This window comes from Mugil cephalus, chromosome 14 (genome assembly GCF_022458985.1).
Source record: "Mugil cephalus isolate CIBA_MC_2020 chromosome 14, CIBA_Mcephalus_1.1, whole genome shotgun sequence".
In the NCBI taxonomy this organism is placed as follows: domain Eukaryota; kingdom Metazoa; phylum Chordata; class Actinopteri; order Mugiliformes; family Mugilidae; genus Mugil; species Mugil cephalus.
The window spans coordinates 21,560,881-21,576,275 of record NC_061783.1 but is presented as its reverse complement, the minus strand read 5'-3'; the positions used below and the strand labels follow the sequence as shown (position 1 = coordinate 21,576,275).

The window sequence follows — 15,395 nt, the reverse complement described above, 5'->3', positions numbered from 1 at the left end:
CTCTGCAATGTAACCTTTTTAGGGGATTTCCTAGTGTGTTATTGGTTGTTTTAGTCTGACTTGTCTGTACCTTGAACCAGTCAAAATGTTTTTTTCGTTTTTTTTTTTTGGGGGGGCTTTTTCTTTTCGGCTGTGTCGTTGCTTGTGGAGTTCGGCGGAGCGGCCGTTGTGTCTGGTGGTGTGTTCCTGTGATCAGCTGTTAGCGCTGTCCATGTACCTGGAGAGAGGCCTGCGATCCTCGCTGAACTTCAGAAGAAGTGCTGGGGATGCCAGGCTGGAGCTGGAGGTGGTGGAGTAGAGGAGGGGGGTTCTCGTCAGCGGTGCCGTCTGTCCTCATGGGGAAAATGAGGTCTTTGGTGGCAGAATGAATGGACTGTGTGCGTTTGATGGTTCCCAGAGGGAACGTGTCATGCGAAGGGCGTTGGAGACCTGGTTCATTGGACCTCAGTACGTCTGTGCCCCGCTTCGGGACTCCATGGTTTTGACACACTCCGTTTGTATTTTCATCCCCCCCTCAGCGGACAAGGAAACACCATGGCCAAACAACACATCGCTGTTTGGACACTGTTTTTGCCAACTACTTGCTAATTCTGTAAATTTGTTTATTTTGCAGGTGATTATTTTTAATCTAATCTTATTTTATTAGATTTTTCTTGTTTTTTTTGTTTTGTTTTTTTGTTTGTTGTTTTTTTTATGTGCTGCCAAGCTAAGGTGACAAAGTAATTTCCCTTGTGGATCATTAAAGTCTGTCCAAATCTAAGTCTAAGATCCTAACGAATATGTTTTATTAAATGCTGAACCAATCATCTGAGCTGGTTTTGGTTCATACTGTGATTTAGGTTGAAAGAACATTTGTACCTGTAAATAAACAATTACAGTCTTTCCAATAAAGCAAATGAGAAAATCTGAATGTGTCTCTAGATCTTATCATGTGTTTCTGCTTCATCTTTCTGCTTGTCTCTACTTGTCTGCTGCTACAGTCCAAAACACACCAGCTCAGGTAACAGAACTTGACACATTGGACATGATGCAGTTCATCCCCTGAACAACTCACAACACTGACATATAAATATTTAGAACTGCATTTAGTATCACTCATGGGAACCAGTTCCTACAGACAAAAAGCAGAAATATCTGCAGCTCTGCACGTCAGAAGAAGAATATCAAGAATAATATTCACAGAGAAGTCAAAGTGTACGTGCTCCCAATAAACTCCTGATATGGAGACAGAGTGACTTTATTTTTCTTCCAGTGTTTCCTGGTCGGTCAGTTTTTAAGCCAGTGGCTATTGGTTTCAAGAACCCCTCCTCTCTCACATGAACTAAAACATAGGGCTGGTGTTCAGTTCAAGAAAGTCTGTTTTTGTTGTTGTATCCAACCTTTAATTAGTCAAACACCTGATACTGCCCTTGGATTTTAGAGATTTGACTCATGAATCATCTGAACAATTAATTCTGCACTTTCTGTCTATGTTTAATGAAACTGGGTCTTTTACAACATCATCATTTTACTTCTAAGTTATTACAATTATGCCTGAAGATCAGAAAATGTCCTGACAGTGAATTTTACCTCAGTGACCATTTTACGGTTGTTGTCGCCCTCTAGTGGAAGGAAACTGAAACAGCTTTCACTGAGAGTCTAATCAAACCAAGACATCCAGGTCTTCAATAGATTTTTCACATGAGTCATTTTATTCAGTGCTCACAACTGCTTTAATTATAAAGAGGTCACAATAAACTAATTGTTAAAGTAGATGCTCACTAGTTACACTTCTAAATTTACATTAATCATCCTTTCATGATAATTTCTTCTTGTATTAACTGGTTCATGTTCTTGTGTCTCTTTCAGATGCTTATACAGTCTTGTATTGACTTGAATTTTCACACATTTTGTTGATGATATTCAGAAAAAAAGTGTCAAGTAACAGACACGTCAGAAATATTTTTATATTAATATAAAATGCAGCCAAAATGAAAACGCTCGTTGTATTGAACGTTTTACAGCAAATCCACCACATTAAAACATTTTACCAACTGATTACAGTTGTCTTTGTATCAGAACCTCCCTGTTTTAAATAAAGTTGGAAAATAAAAAAAAAAAAAATAAAATAAAAAATAAAAAGCCCCTTTACACGGTCGGTGGAGACTCCGACATTTTACTTTCTGGTTCAGTCAGTTCTCATCCAGCTGGAGTCTTGACCACATGTAAGATAAGATGATGAAGTTAGTTTTGCTGCTTCTCTTTTGTCACGTTTCGTCATCAGGTAAGATCACATCCACATTCTTCATCGTTTTTTTTTTTTTCAACTGGAGTAAGTTTTTTCTCTCGACTCTTAAGTTTCATTTTCAGTTCACGCGACGCTCAAGTTAGTTTCCGATTCGACATTGCATTTTCACAGATAGAATAAAGCTTTCACACTTCAGAAATTGTGTTATAATGAATGTTTAGCCACTGTAGGATAATCCGGACAAGATCTGAGAAGTCTAGGTTTAGTGGTTTTTAAACTGGAACCTGGTCTAATGAGGTCTAAACGTATCAAACAAAAGCAGTGAAGTCTCCCTTTGATCATTTTCCCAAATAAAATAAAACACTCACAAATAGAATAGTGGGTGTCAGACAAATCAATTAATGTCTTACCTAAAATATCTAAAATGTCTTCACATCAAGACGTGCCACAAAAAAAGCTCCAACAACAACCAGTGCACGTTAATTTCTCCTTAACTTTCGCCTTAAGTGTCGAATCGGAAGCTGACGAATCGGAAACTAACTTCGGCGTCGTTAAAAATACAAATAAAACACTTTGAGTGCAGCTTGAACATTTTTATCTGTGTATATCTTATTTGTGACCGTTTTATTTATGTGTTTATTGACGTTTTCCCCTCGACTCTACATGTTGCTCTTTGTCATGCCTTTAAGCCTTTTTAATTTTGTTTATTCTTTCTAACGGTGAGTGTAACAGCTACTTTAAATTATTATTGTATCATTATTATTGTTTCATTTACCCTGATATTTTATGTGTTGCTTGTTCCACAGTGAAACACTCACTGAAGTATTACACAACTGTGCCCTCTGGAGTCCCAAACCTTCCAGAGTTTATGATCGTAGGACAGGTTGATGACATCCAGGTGATTTACTGTGATGGCTGCAACAAGACATTAGAAACAAGACAGGACTGGATGAAAAAATTATTTGACAACGATTCTCAAGTCTTTGAATGGCACACTGACCAGTGCTTTAAGAGTCAACCTCCCATCTTCAAAAGAAGACTGAAGAATTTGATTGAGAGTTTCAACCACAGTGAAGGTTCAGGTAGGCCTATATACTTCAGGTTCCTGTTTATCGGTACAGCAGTCTCGGATGTAAATACAACTACTTTAGTATGCATGACAAAAGAATTGTCTGATCTGATTTAGTTCATCACAGTTCATGTTGGGTTCAGATAATCCTTAAATAATGTAAATGCATAAGACATTCATGACTCATTCTCCGTTGGGATACACTAGGTTTAACCACAGACTATTTAAATGATGTAAAATAATTTCCCTGTGTGCCCACCACCCACAGGAGGTGAAGGAAGGATTATGGAAAGTGGCTCTTGGAACAGGGAATGTCACCTCTCTGGTGGGGAAGGAGCTGGAGCTTATGGAAGAGTGTTATCAATTAGATATAGTTGGCTTCACCTTGACACATAGCCAGGGGGCTGGGGTGGACTTTTTGCTTGCCCCAAGACTCTACTTGCTATATGTTGGGGTTCTCCCAGGTGGTCAAAAGGGTTGCTTCCCTGTGCCTTGGGGTTGGGGAATTGGTCCTGAGTGCTGTTTGAACTTATGCACCAATTCAGAGTACCCACCCTTTTTGGAGGCCCTAGGATAAACATAGAGTTGTTCATTGGTGCTCTTCGTACCATGACGGCGTTGGTCGATGATTGACTTATAGTCATATCATCTGACCTGCGACCGTATGATCTGGATACTTGGGAGAAGAGAGGAGCAGAGCTGTCAACTGATCACCACCTGGTGGGTTGGATCAGATGGCAGGGGAAGATACCGCACAGACCTGGTCGGTGCAATCAAAAAGTGACCACAACCACATCCCGGGGGAGGCACGGGACGTTGAGTCCGAATAGGCCTTGCTCAACTCTTCCATTGTCACGGTGGCTGTTGCTAGTTGTGGCCACAAGGTCACTGGTGCTGGTTGTGGCATTAACCCCTAAACTCACTAGTGGACACCAGAAGTGAGGGGTGCTGTCAGGCTGAAGAAGGAGGCCTAGAGTTCATAATTGGTCTGTGGGTCTCTGGAAGCAGCTGTCTGGTCTGCAGCCAGGGAAATGGCTGAGACAAAAATTTGGGCATGGAAGGAGTTCAGTTAGGTTATAAAAGAAGACTTGCCTTCAAAAGGTTCTGGCAAACTGTCCGGTGCCTCAGGTGTGGCAGGCAGCAACTCAGTCACACCGTTTTTAGTGGGGACAGGGAGCTGCAGACATCGCCTGGGCCCATTCTCCGGTGGGGGAAGGAATACTTTGAGGAGCTCCTCAATCCCACTGACATGTATTCTATAGGGAATCAGAGCCAGAGGGCCTGGGATTGGGAAGTTGCCAAGATAGTGAACTCCTCTGCGGCAGAGCTCCAGAAGAGGACGAGATCCGTCCTGGGTATCTTAAGGATCTGGATGTTGTAGGGCTGTCCTGACCATCTTTAAGAAAGGGGACCAGAGGATGCGTTCCAACTATAGGGGGCTCACACTCCTCAGCCTCCCAGGAAAAGTAGACACAAGGGTGCTGGAAAAGAGGGTCCGATCAAAAGTTGGTTCTTTCGGAGTAGCTAGTGGAAGTTGCCATGGAGAGGGCTGTCCGCACCTCCCTGCTGAAGCTGCTGCCACCACGACCCGGACCCAGATAAGCAAGAAAAGACGAAAATAATTTATTTTGAAATGATGTTGGTCTGTCTTTCAGATACCCCCTCAGTGAAATGCTCCTGACCAGGTTCCTCTCCTTGGAAACCATGGCCAATACATTCAGACATTCACTGCTGCAGGTTGTTGACAAACCACAGGGTTAGTGGTCTAGTCCCTGGTTCATGGAAGGACAGTGTCAAGTAGTCAAGTAGACCAGCGTCAAGTAGACCTAGAGGAGCTCCCAGTGCTGGACACTGGTGTGTGCTCTTATTCACACAAACTGCAACGTCTAGACGTGTAGAAACACTTTGTGTAGTAGGCTACCAATCAGTAGATAAGCCCTCGATAAATACAAGACCTCCACTGACTTCAATGTCTTGACTGTTGAATGACACAAATATAAAATTAAATCAAAAAGGTCATGATGACTACAGCATGCTACTGAAACCATTCAGATTACACTGCAGCGTCGACACACCAGAGCATCACACAATGTATCATCATTTAAAATCATCATTGTTCATTGTGATCTCTGTTCTCTCTCTCTCTCTCTCTCTCTCTCTCTCTCTCTCTCTCTCTCTCTCTCTCAGGTGTTCACATTTTGCAGACTATCCATGGGTGTGAATGGGATGAAACGACTGGAGAGGTCACTGGTTTTGCACGGTATGGTTATGATGGAGAAGGCTTCATTGAACTGGATCTAACGACGTTGACGTGGACCACTCTGAGACCAGAGGCTGATATTATCAAACAGAAATGGGATGCAGATACAGAAAGAATAAAAATCAATCAGGAATTCCTCACTAAGAAATATCCTGAGTTGCTGATGAAGATTTTGAAGTATGGGAACAGCTCTCTGCTGAGAACAGGTAGAGTCACATGACCTGATGTAGTTTGGTGAACACTATACTGTTTATTGGTTCAATATATTCTTTAATGTATTTCATGACCATAGATCAGCTTCATCTGTGTTTGTGGTTAATCAGCAAAGATGGACATGTTGGAAACATATAAATATATGTTTCCATGTATCTACCTGGTTAATGTCTTAATATTTTTGTTCCCCTTCCTCCTCCTTTTCTCCCTGCAGACGTCCCCTCAGTGTCTCTCCTCCAGAAGACTCCCTCCTCTCCAGTCAGCTGCCACGCTACAGGTTTCTACCCTGACAGAGCCACGATGTCCTGGAGGAAAGATGGAGAGGAGATTCATGAAGGAGTGGAACAAGGAGAGATCCTCCCCAACCATGATGGATCCTTCCAGATGAATGTTGACCTGGACATTTCATCAGTCTCACCTGAAGACTGGAGGAGGTACGACTGTGTGTTTCATCTCTCTGGTGTGGAGGACGACATCATCACCAAACTGAATGAAACACAGATCAGAACCAACTGGGGTAAGAGGACATGAATGTGGTTAGTTGGATATTTAAGGCCTTGTTCTGCAGGTTAGTTGATAATTTATCTAATCTGGATTGTTCTTAACATTATGATTGTTCTTTATTCAGTTGAGAAGCCTGATGACATGAACTCCACCAACATCATCATCATCTCTGCAGCGGTTGTTGTTGTTGTTGTTGTCGTCTTTGCAGCAGCTGCTGGATTCATGGTTCATAGAAAGAGACAAGGTGAGCTACTTTGATTTAGTCTTTGAGTTGAATCCTACAGTTTGAAGCATCCAGCAGTAAAAGCTGAGTAAGTCTCAGAGTCAGAAGAAGTTGTTCTGTTTTAGCCTATTTTTATTTATTTCTTTTCTAAATGTCTTTTCCTTTCAGACCAATATTGTCCATCTGGTAAGTAAAACTTTTTTTTATTCTGTTTCACTGATCTAAAAAGCTGTTTCTGCTTTTTATTTACTATAAATGAACCCTTTACTCCATTTCTGACCTTACAGATCTGAAAGAACATCTCTGAGCTCTCTGAGAGACTGAATCCAGAAACCTGACTGACAAAGTATATGGGATTTTTATTCATCGTGTATCAACTTATCATAGTATTAATACTAATAGTAATGTTACTAGAACTAGTAGAAGTATGGCTTTCAATACTAGCATGAATTACATTTATAATTACATTTTTTCTTTTTTTTTTTTTAAACTCCTGATACTAGATTCCTGAGACCACGTTTGTTTCTATTCTAAGACATGGTCTCATGGATTCTGCTGTGCTGCTTCTACTTTATATTTTTTCATGTGCTGACCTTTATCTTCAAATGAGGAATCAGAGATGTTTATGCAGTCTGGTATTTACTGTTGTAATACACTTTTTACATCTCTTAGTGAGTCGTCCAGCAGTCGGTTGCAGGTTATGGAGAATGCTGCTGGTAGACTACTAACTGGATCAAATAGACCTTCTCATATCAGAAGGTCAGTTATGAGTCATAACAACACTGAACATGAACAAAGAGCCTCCACAGGGTTGCTCCAAAACTCTGATCACACTAACAACGACCACGTCTTTATTGAAGAAAGTTAGTTTATTGATAGACAGGTCATGAGAGAAATGGATGGAGGGATGAGAAGGGAAGGAATGAAGTGAAGGGCTGAATGTGTAAACATGATGGTAGAGGAACCCAGGGATTGAGACTCGGGTTGGGGGCACATCTCAGGAAGCTTCAGATCCTTGTTAACCTGGTTCCTGTAATGAAAGATGGAAGAGGAAGAAAAGGAAAGAGAGGGATGGGGAGGGTGGGGGTTGAGACCTGAGACAGACAGAGAGAAGGTTAGGATATAGTTTTATAGGTAAACGTGGGAAATAGAAGGATATGTGACCTGGTGTAGTTCCTGAACTTACTTAATAATTTATTGAGAGTAACGCTTGAATATCAGTGTCATATGTTTTACTCTGTAACATTTCAAAAATGTCACCATTTTTCAGTACGTGTAAATATGTGTCAGATGTTTGGATCTACTGATGTTTTGCTTTTTAATAAACTCTCCAATTCCAATCCACACATCAGTCTGTGTGACTGAGTAACGTGATTATGAATATTATTTACTAGCCATGTTTGCACTACACACCCGTTCGCATCTTCCTCATCATCTGCTCCTACAGATCCACCCGTGGGAAAAGCATCCCCTACTGTTCAGTCAGGGCATCCCAACTTTACTGCTACCCTCCAATGCCTCTCCTTCCTCTGCAACCTTCCACATCCAGACAATTGTAAAAAGAAGATGTTCTCCAAAAATCGTCCCCAAACACTAATGATCTTTCCCACATCTCATCCTCTAAATCCCCCTGCCTCCTGCCCTCCATCTTTCATCTTCACAGCCACCTTTGGTCTTCTCAGCATCCATTCACTCACCAACAAAGAACTTCTCATCCAAGTTCTCATATTCAACCACAACTTGGACTTAGTATGCCTCACTGAAACATGGCAACAGCCCAATGATTGGGCGGTGCCTTGGCAATGATTTCCCATGACAGGAAACACATGCTTCCTGTTCCAAAAAGTCTCATTACCCCAGACTCCCTAGTCTCTCTAAACCTCTCCGACTCCCTCTGCAACTCACTAATGTTGTTCCTTACTGAACAAATCTCAACAGCTGCTTTTGATTATAAAAAGAAACAATAAACTAATTGTTAAAGTAGATGCTCACTAGTTACACTTCTGAATTTACATTTACATTTACATCATCCTTACATAATAATTTCTTCTTGTATTCACTTGTTCATGTCCTAGTCTCTCTTTCAGATGCTTATACAGTCTTGTATTGACTTGAATTTTCACACATTTTATTGATTATATTCAGAAAAAAAGTGTCAAGTAACAGACACGTCAGAAATATTTTTATATCAATATAAAATGCAGCCAAAATGAAAAAGCTTGTTGTATTAAAAGTTTTACAGCAAACCCACCACATTAAAACATTTTACCAGCTGATTACAGTTGATGTATCAGAACCTGTTTGTTTTTAATAAAGTTAGAAAATAACCAAATAAATATATAAAACCCCCAGCTCTGCGATGGACCGCCGACCTGTCCAGGGTGTACCCTCCCAGCCCTCACCCAATGACAGCTGGCATAGGCTCCAGCAACCCCCACCACCCTAGTGAGGATAAGAGGTAGCAGAAGATGAGATGAGATAAAAATCCTCCTTACACCGTCGGTGGAAATGTTTTTACTTTCTGGTTCAGCCAGATCTCATCCAGCTGGAGTATTGACCACACGTGAGATAAGATGATGAAGTTAGTTTTGCTGCTTCTCTTGTGTCAGGTTTCATCATCGGGTAAGATCACAGCCACATTCTTCATCGTCCTTTCCTTAGAGTCATTCCTCTGACTCTGTTCCACAGATCTGCTGCAGCCTCGATAAATAAGGGTCAGTCCTACTATTCGGTGCCATTTCATCAAAAACTTATTAAACTGTAAGAAAACTATATTGGTCCAGCTCAGGATATAAATAATATAATGATTTTGATAAAATTCTTTGAACGTGACAGAGACTAAATGTCCACCCTGTTACAGGACATTCTCATCCCTACTAATTTATGTTTTCAATACTCACTCATCATAATAATTCCATTTTCTGAGAATTGAAATGTCCCTTAATTTACATTTGAAATATCTACTTTGACGAATGCTCACAAACAAGAATATTCACAAAAAGTCTTGCTCTATTTTAAGGCACAGTCCAATTTCAACACATTTCTATTCGAATTAAAGGGAATTTCAGTGAAATTTTCTTTGATTTTTAAGTGAGTACGATTTGGCAAATCATACACTGCAAGTGAACACAAAAATGCTTAATATTTGTCATTTTTATTTAATTCTATCAAAAAAAACACACAAGTAACAGGTGGACCTCCTATCAGTGAAAGACACATTTCATTAATGAAAGTAAACAGGATGGATAGGGCGTAACAGGATGGACCTCATATCAGTGAAAAGCACATTTCATTAATTAACGTACCCCCCCCCCCCACAAACACACACACACACACGCACGCACACACACGCACACACACACACACACACACACACACAAGCAATAACAGATTTCATAAAAAGAATCCATTCCACATTCACATTTATCAATAGTGTGTGTCAGAAAAAAAAAAGTTAATGTCTTACCTAAAACGTCTCAAATACGTCTTTCATATCAAGAAATGTCACAAAAAAACAGCAATCAGTGGGCAAACAGTTGCATTGTACATTCAGTAATTTTCCCTTTACTTCCCCTTAGGTGCCGAATCTCAGGCTGGCGAATCAGAAACTAACTTCAGCGTTGTTAACAATACAAATAAAACACTTTGAGTGCAGCTTGAACATTTTTATCTGCTTACTAGATGCGTCATATTTGTGACTGTGTTTTATTTATGTATTTATTGATGTTATAAACCTCGACTCTCCATGTTGCTCTTTGTCATGCCTATAATTTTTTTTCCAGCGGTAAAAGCTACTTTAAATTATTGTTATATCATTATTATTATTTCATGTACAGTGATATTTTATGTGTTGCTTGTTCCACAGTGAAACACTCACTGAAATATTACACCACTGTGTCCTCCGGAGACCCAGAACTTCCAGAGTTTATGATCGTAGGACAGGTTGATGACATCCAGGTGATTTACTGTGATGGCAGCAACAAGATATTTGAACCAAGACAGACTGGGTGAAAAAATTATTTGACGACGATCTTCAAGTCTTGGAATGGCACACTGAGCAGTGTTTTGAGAGTCAACCTCCCGCCTTCAAAAGCAGACTGAACAGTTTGATCGATAGTCTCAACCACAGTGAAGGTTCAGGTAGGTCTACATATTCCTGGTTTTATAAACAGCTCGTTTGGAAAGGACATTTCTCCCGACCAGCTTTTTAGACATACCATGTCCCGGATCACTAAGAACCTTCACATTGAACAGTGGTCACCAGCAGATGGTTCCCTTTTATCAGTTCAACAGTCTTGGATGTAAAAAAGCTACTTAAGTATGAATGACAAGTGAATCATCTGGTCTGATTTAGTTCATCACATTTCATGTTGGGTTCAGATAATCCTTAAATAATGTAAATACATAAAACAATTCCAACTTATTCTCCATTGTGATACACTAGGTGCAGCCACAGACTATGTAAATGATGTAAAATAATTTCCCTGTGTGCCCATCACCTGCAGGAGGTGTTATGTGGATTGGGCAGCAGACCAAGACAGGGACCTTGGTAGTCTGATCCTGGGTTATGGAAGTTGGCTCTTGGAACATGGAACGTCACCTCTCTGGCAGCAAAGGAGCCGGAGCTTGTGGAAGAGGTCGAGTGGTATCGACTAGATATAGTCATAGTCCTTGACATATGTCCTTGACATATAGCATCACCTCGGGAACCCAAGTCCTTGAGAGGGGTTGAACCCTCTTCTTTGCTGGAGTTGCTCTGAGTGAGAACCATGGGGCTGGGGTAGACTTTTTGCTTGCCCAAAAACTCTACTGTCTGTACGTTGGGGTTCTCCTAGGTGGACGAAAAAGTTGCTTCCCTGTGCCTTCAGCTCAGGGAATGGGTCCTGACTGTTATGTCCTGACCTTATGCACCAATCAGTAGTTCAAAGTACCCACCCTTTTTGGAGCCCCTAGGACAGACGCTGGATTGCGAGAGGAGAGAGGAGCAGAGCTGTCAACTGATTACCACCTGGTAGGCTGGATCAGATGGACCATCTATATGGTCTTTAACTGCCACCTCCGACGGAGCTTCGACCGTATCCTGGGGTTACTGGACGGCATTGAGTCCGAATGAGACATGTTCTGCTCTGCCATTGTCAAGGCAGCCGTTGCTAGTTGTGGCCACAAGGTCACTGGTGCTGGTTGTGGTATTAACCCCTAAACTCACTAGTGGACACCAGAAGTGAGGGGTGCTGTCAGGCTGAAGAAGGAGGCCTAGAGGTTATAATTGGTCTGTGGGTCTCTGGAAGCAGCTGTCTGGTCTGCAGCCAGGGAAATGGCTGAGACAAAAATTTGGGCATGGAAGGAGTTCAGTTAGGTTATAAAAGAAGACTTGCCTTCAAAAGGTTCTGGCAAACTGTCCGGTTCCTCAGGTGTGGCAGGCAGCAACTCAGTCACACCGTTTTTAGTGGGGACAGGGAGCTGCAGACATCGCCTGGGCCCATTCTCCGGTGGGGGAAGGAATACTTTGAGGAGCTCCTCAATCCCACTGACATGTATTCTATAGGGAATCAGAGCCAGAGGGCCTCGGGTTTGGAAGTTGCTGAGGTAGTGAACTCCTCTGCGGCAGAGCTCCAGGAGAGGACGAGATCTGTCCTGGGTATCTTAAGGATCTGGATGTTGTAAGGTTATCCAGGCTGACATTCTTCTGCAACACTGTACGGACATAAGGGGCGACACCTCTGGAGTGGTAGACCGTCTTTAAGAAAGGGGATCAGAGTGTTCCAACCATAGGGGGATCACACTCCTCAGCTTCCCTAGGAAAGTCTACGCCAGGGTGCTGGAAAAAAGAGTTAGATCAAGTAAACATCATAAAATCAAGGGAAAGTCATGTCTCGTTCATGTAACAAAACAGTTTTGGTGGACTGACTTCAACAAGTGGTACAACAAAGAGAAGTGACAATGGAGTGCTACCACAAATGCAAATGAATGAAACATTTATAACTCTGTTTTCAGTTGTGAATCAATAGGTCCAGCCAGAGACATCTGAAATAATTTATTTTGAAATAATGTTGGTCTGTCTTTCAGATACCCCCTCAGTGAAATGTTCCTGACCAGGTTCCTCTCCTTGGAAACCATGGCCAGTACATTCAGACATTCACTGCTGCAGGTTGTTGACAAACCACAGGTTTAATGGTCCAGTCCCTGGTTCATGGAAGGACATTGTCAAGTAGACATGTTAAAGAGTCCTTGACACTGAACCTAGGGGAGCCCCCAGTGCTGGACACTGGTGTGTGCTCTTATTCACACAAACTACAACGTCTAGACGTGTAGAAACACTTTGAGTAGTAGGCTCCACTGACTTGAGTTTGACACAAATGTCTTGACTGTTTGTTGAATGACTGCCCGTAAATAAAAAAGATCATGATGACTAAAGCTACTGCAGTGCTACTGAAACCATTCAGAATACACTGCAGTGCCTACAAACCAGAGCATCACACAATGGATCATCATTTAAAATCATCTTCAGATATTTATACATCACTGTTCATTATGATCTCTGTTGTCTCTCTCTCTCAGGTGTTCACATTTTACAGGTTATGCATGGTTGTGAATGGGATGAAACAACTGGAGAGGTCACTGGTTTTGCATGGTTTGGTTATGATGGAGAAGACTTCATTGAACTGGATCTGAAGACGTTGACGTGGACCGCTCTGAGACCAGAGGCTGATATTATCAAACAGAAATGGGATGAAGATACAGTTAGAATGAAACGCAATGAGGAATTCCTCACTCAGATTTACCCTGAGTTGTTGAAGAAGATTTTGAAGTATGGGAACAGCTCTCTGCTAAGAACAGGTAGAGTCACATGATCTGATGTAGTTTGGTGAACACTATACTGTTTATTGTATATTTGTTGTATTATCAGTTCAGTGAGTCTGACTCTTCTCTGAGATATTTGACAAGAAAGAACTAATCACTTCACTTTTTATTACTCACCATCATTGGTTCAATATATTCTTTAATATATTTTATTACCATAGATCAGCTCCACCTGTGTTTGTGGTTAATCAGCAAAAATGATCATGTTAGAAATATATAGTATGTCTGTAACTAATTCTTTGTATCTAACTATAATTTCTTTATTAACTAAATTATTTTTGTTCTTCTTCCTCCTCCATTTCTCTCCCTCCGACGTCCCCTCAGTGTCTCTCCTCCAGAAGACTCCCTCCTCTCCAGTCAGCTGCCACGCTACAGGTTTCTACCCTGACAGAGCCATGATGTTCTGGAGGAAAGATGGAGAGGAGATTCATGAAGGAGTGGAACATGGAGAGATCCTCCCCAACCATGATGGATCCTTCCAGATGAATGTTGACCTGGACATTTCATCAGTCTCACCTGAAGACTGGAGGAGGTACGACTGTGTGTTTCATCTCTCTGGTGTGGAGGACGACATCATCACCAAACTGAATGAAACACAGATCAGAACCAACTGGGGTAAGAGGACATCACTTGTATTACATTTGTTATTATTTGTTACAATTACATTGGTTATTATCCTAGTCAGATCCATTTTCAGCACCTCCTTATTCATTTTAGTAAATCCTTGGAAATATTTAAAATTTTCGGTTTATTTTCTTTGGTATTTTTACATTTGTTGCTTGTTGAGGTTACGAAAGAGATGGACATTGAAAAAAATGGAATAAACTCAGTCCTGCAATAAATGGACTGAAATACTTTTCCTTAACATTTAGTTTGTACTTTGTTCAACAGAGAAGTCCAGTAAAAAGACCTCCACCTCCATCATCTCTGCAGTGGTTGTTGTTGTTGTTGTTGTCGTCTTTGCAGCAGCTGCTGGATTCATGGTTCATAAAAAGAAACAAGGTGAGCTACTTTGATTTAGTCTTTGAGTTGAATCCTACAGTTTGAAGCATCCTGTAGTATAAGCTGAGTAATTCTCAGAGTCAGGAGAAGTTGTTCTCTTTTGGTCTAATTTTTCTCTAAATGTATTTTCCTTTCAGACCAATATTGTCCACCTGGTAAGTAAAACTTATTTTATTCTGTTTCAACTGATCTAAAAATCTCATCCTGTTTTTTATTTACTATGAATGGATCCTTTACTCAGTTTGTTTCTGATCTTACAGATCTGAGAACATCTCTGAGCTCTCTGAGACTGAAACCAGAAACCTGACTGACACCAAGTCACTTCCAGTCTACAGGATTTTCATTAATCATGTATCAACTTATCATAGTATTAAAACTAATAATCGTGTTATTAGAACTAGTAGAAGTATGTGTTTATATAATGGCTTACAATACGAACATGAATTACATTTATACACTAAATATTGACATTTATAAAAACTCCTGATACTAGATTCCTGAGATCACATTTGTTTCTATACTAAGACATGATCTCATGGAGTCTGCTGTGCTCTTTCTACTTAACATTTTTTTTTTCATGTGCTGACCTTTAGCTTCAAATCATGATTCAGAAATGCTTATGCAGTCTGCTACTGACTGTTGTAATACACTTTTTATATCAGATTTCAATATACACCTGGACAGTGCCTCCAACCCTCTCACCATCAGGAAAGCTGGCTCTGTCATTGGCTACACACAGGAAACTTTTGAGGTGGTGGTGGAGAGGACACTTAACAAACTGTTTTCAATCATGGATAATCCTGACCACCCTCTCCACCAGATGATAGACAGACAACGGAGCTCCTTCTCCAAGAGACTCAGACAGCTCCGTTGTCTCAAAGAACGCTACAGGAAATCTTTCCTGCCTCACGCCATACGCCTGTTCAACTCCTCATCTGTATGTGACAGATAACACTCTGTACATTATTAATTTTCCCTCCTTTTATACACTTTTTTTCCAATTCACTTATTTTTATAATTCTGTAAATAACGTGTA

The 15,395-nt window shown here is 40.9% G+C and overlaps 1 protein-coding gene across 1 annotated transcript in view; it reads left to right on the top strand.

Moving 5' to 3' along the window:
- The window catches only part of LOC125020299, a 37,922-nt gene extending 22,727 nt beyond the window's left edge, over positions 1-15,195 (top strand). Inside the window, exons 2-14 of the mRNA XM_047605649.1 lie at positions 3,034-3,309; positions 5,484-5,762; positions 5,984-6,286; positions 6,398-6,517; positions 6,665-6,682; positions 6,784-6,795; positions 10,362-10,453; positions 10,495-10,636; positions 13,055-13,333; positions 13,682-13,972; positions 14,249-14,359; positions 14,497-14,514; positions 14,620-15,195. Coding sequence (XP_047461605.1) covers positions 3,034-3,309; positions 5,484-5,762; positions 5,984-6,286; positions 6,398-6,517; positions 6,665-6,682; positions 6,784-6,795; positions 10,362-10,453; positions 10,495-10,636; positions 13,055-13,333; positions 13,682-13,972; positions 14,249-14,359; positions 14,497-14,514; positions 14,620-14,666 — 1,988 coding nt within the window. The 3' untranslated portion in view covers positions 14,667-15,195. The remainder of the gene's footprint in view (positions 1-3,033; positions 3,310-5,483; positions 5,763-5,983; positions 6,287-6,397; positions 6,518-6,664; positions 6,683-6,783; positions 6,796-10,361; positions 10,454-10,494; positions 10,637-13,054; positions 13,334-13,681; positions 13,973-14,248; positions 14,360-14,496; positions 14,515-14,619) is intronic.
- Positions 15,196-15,395: the final 200 nt, after the last annotated feature.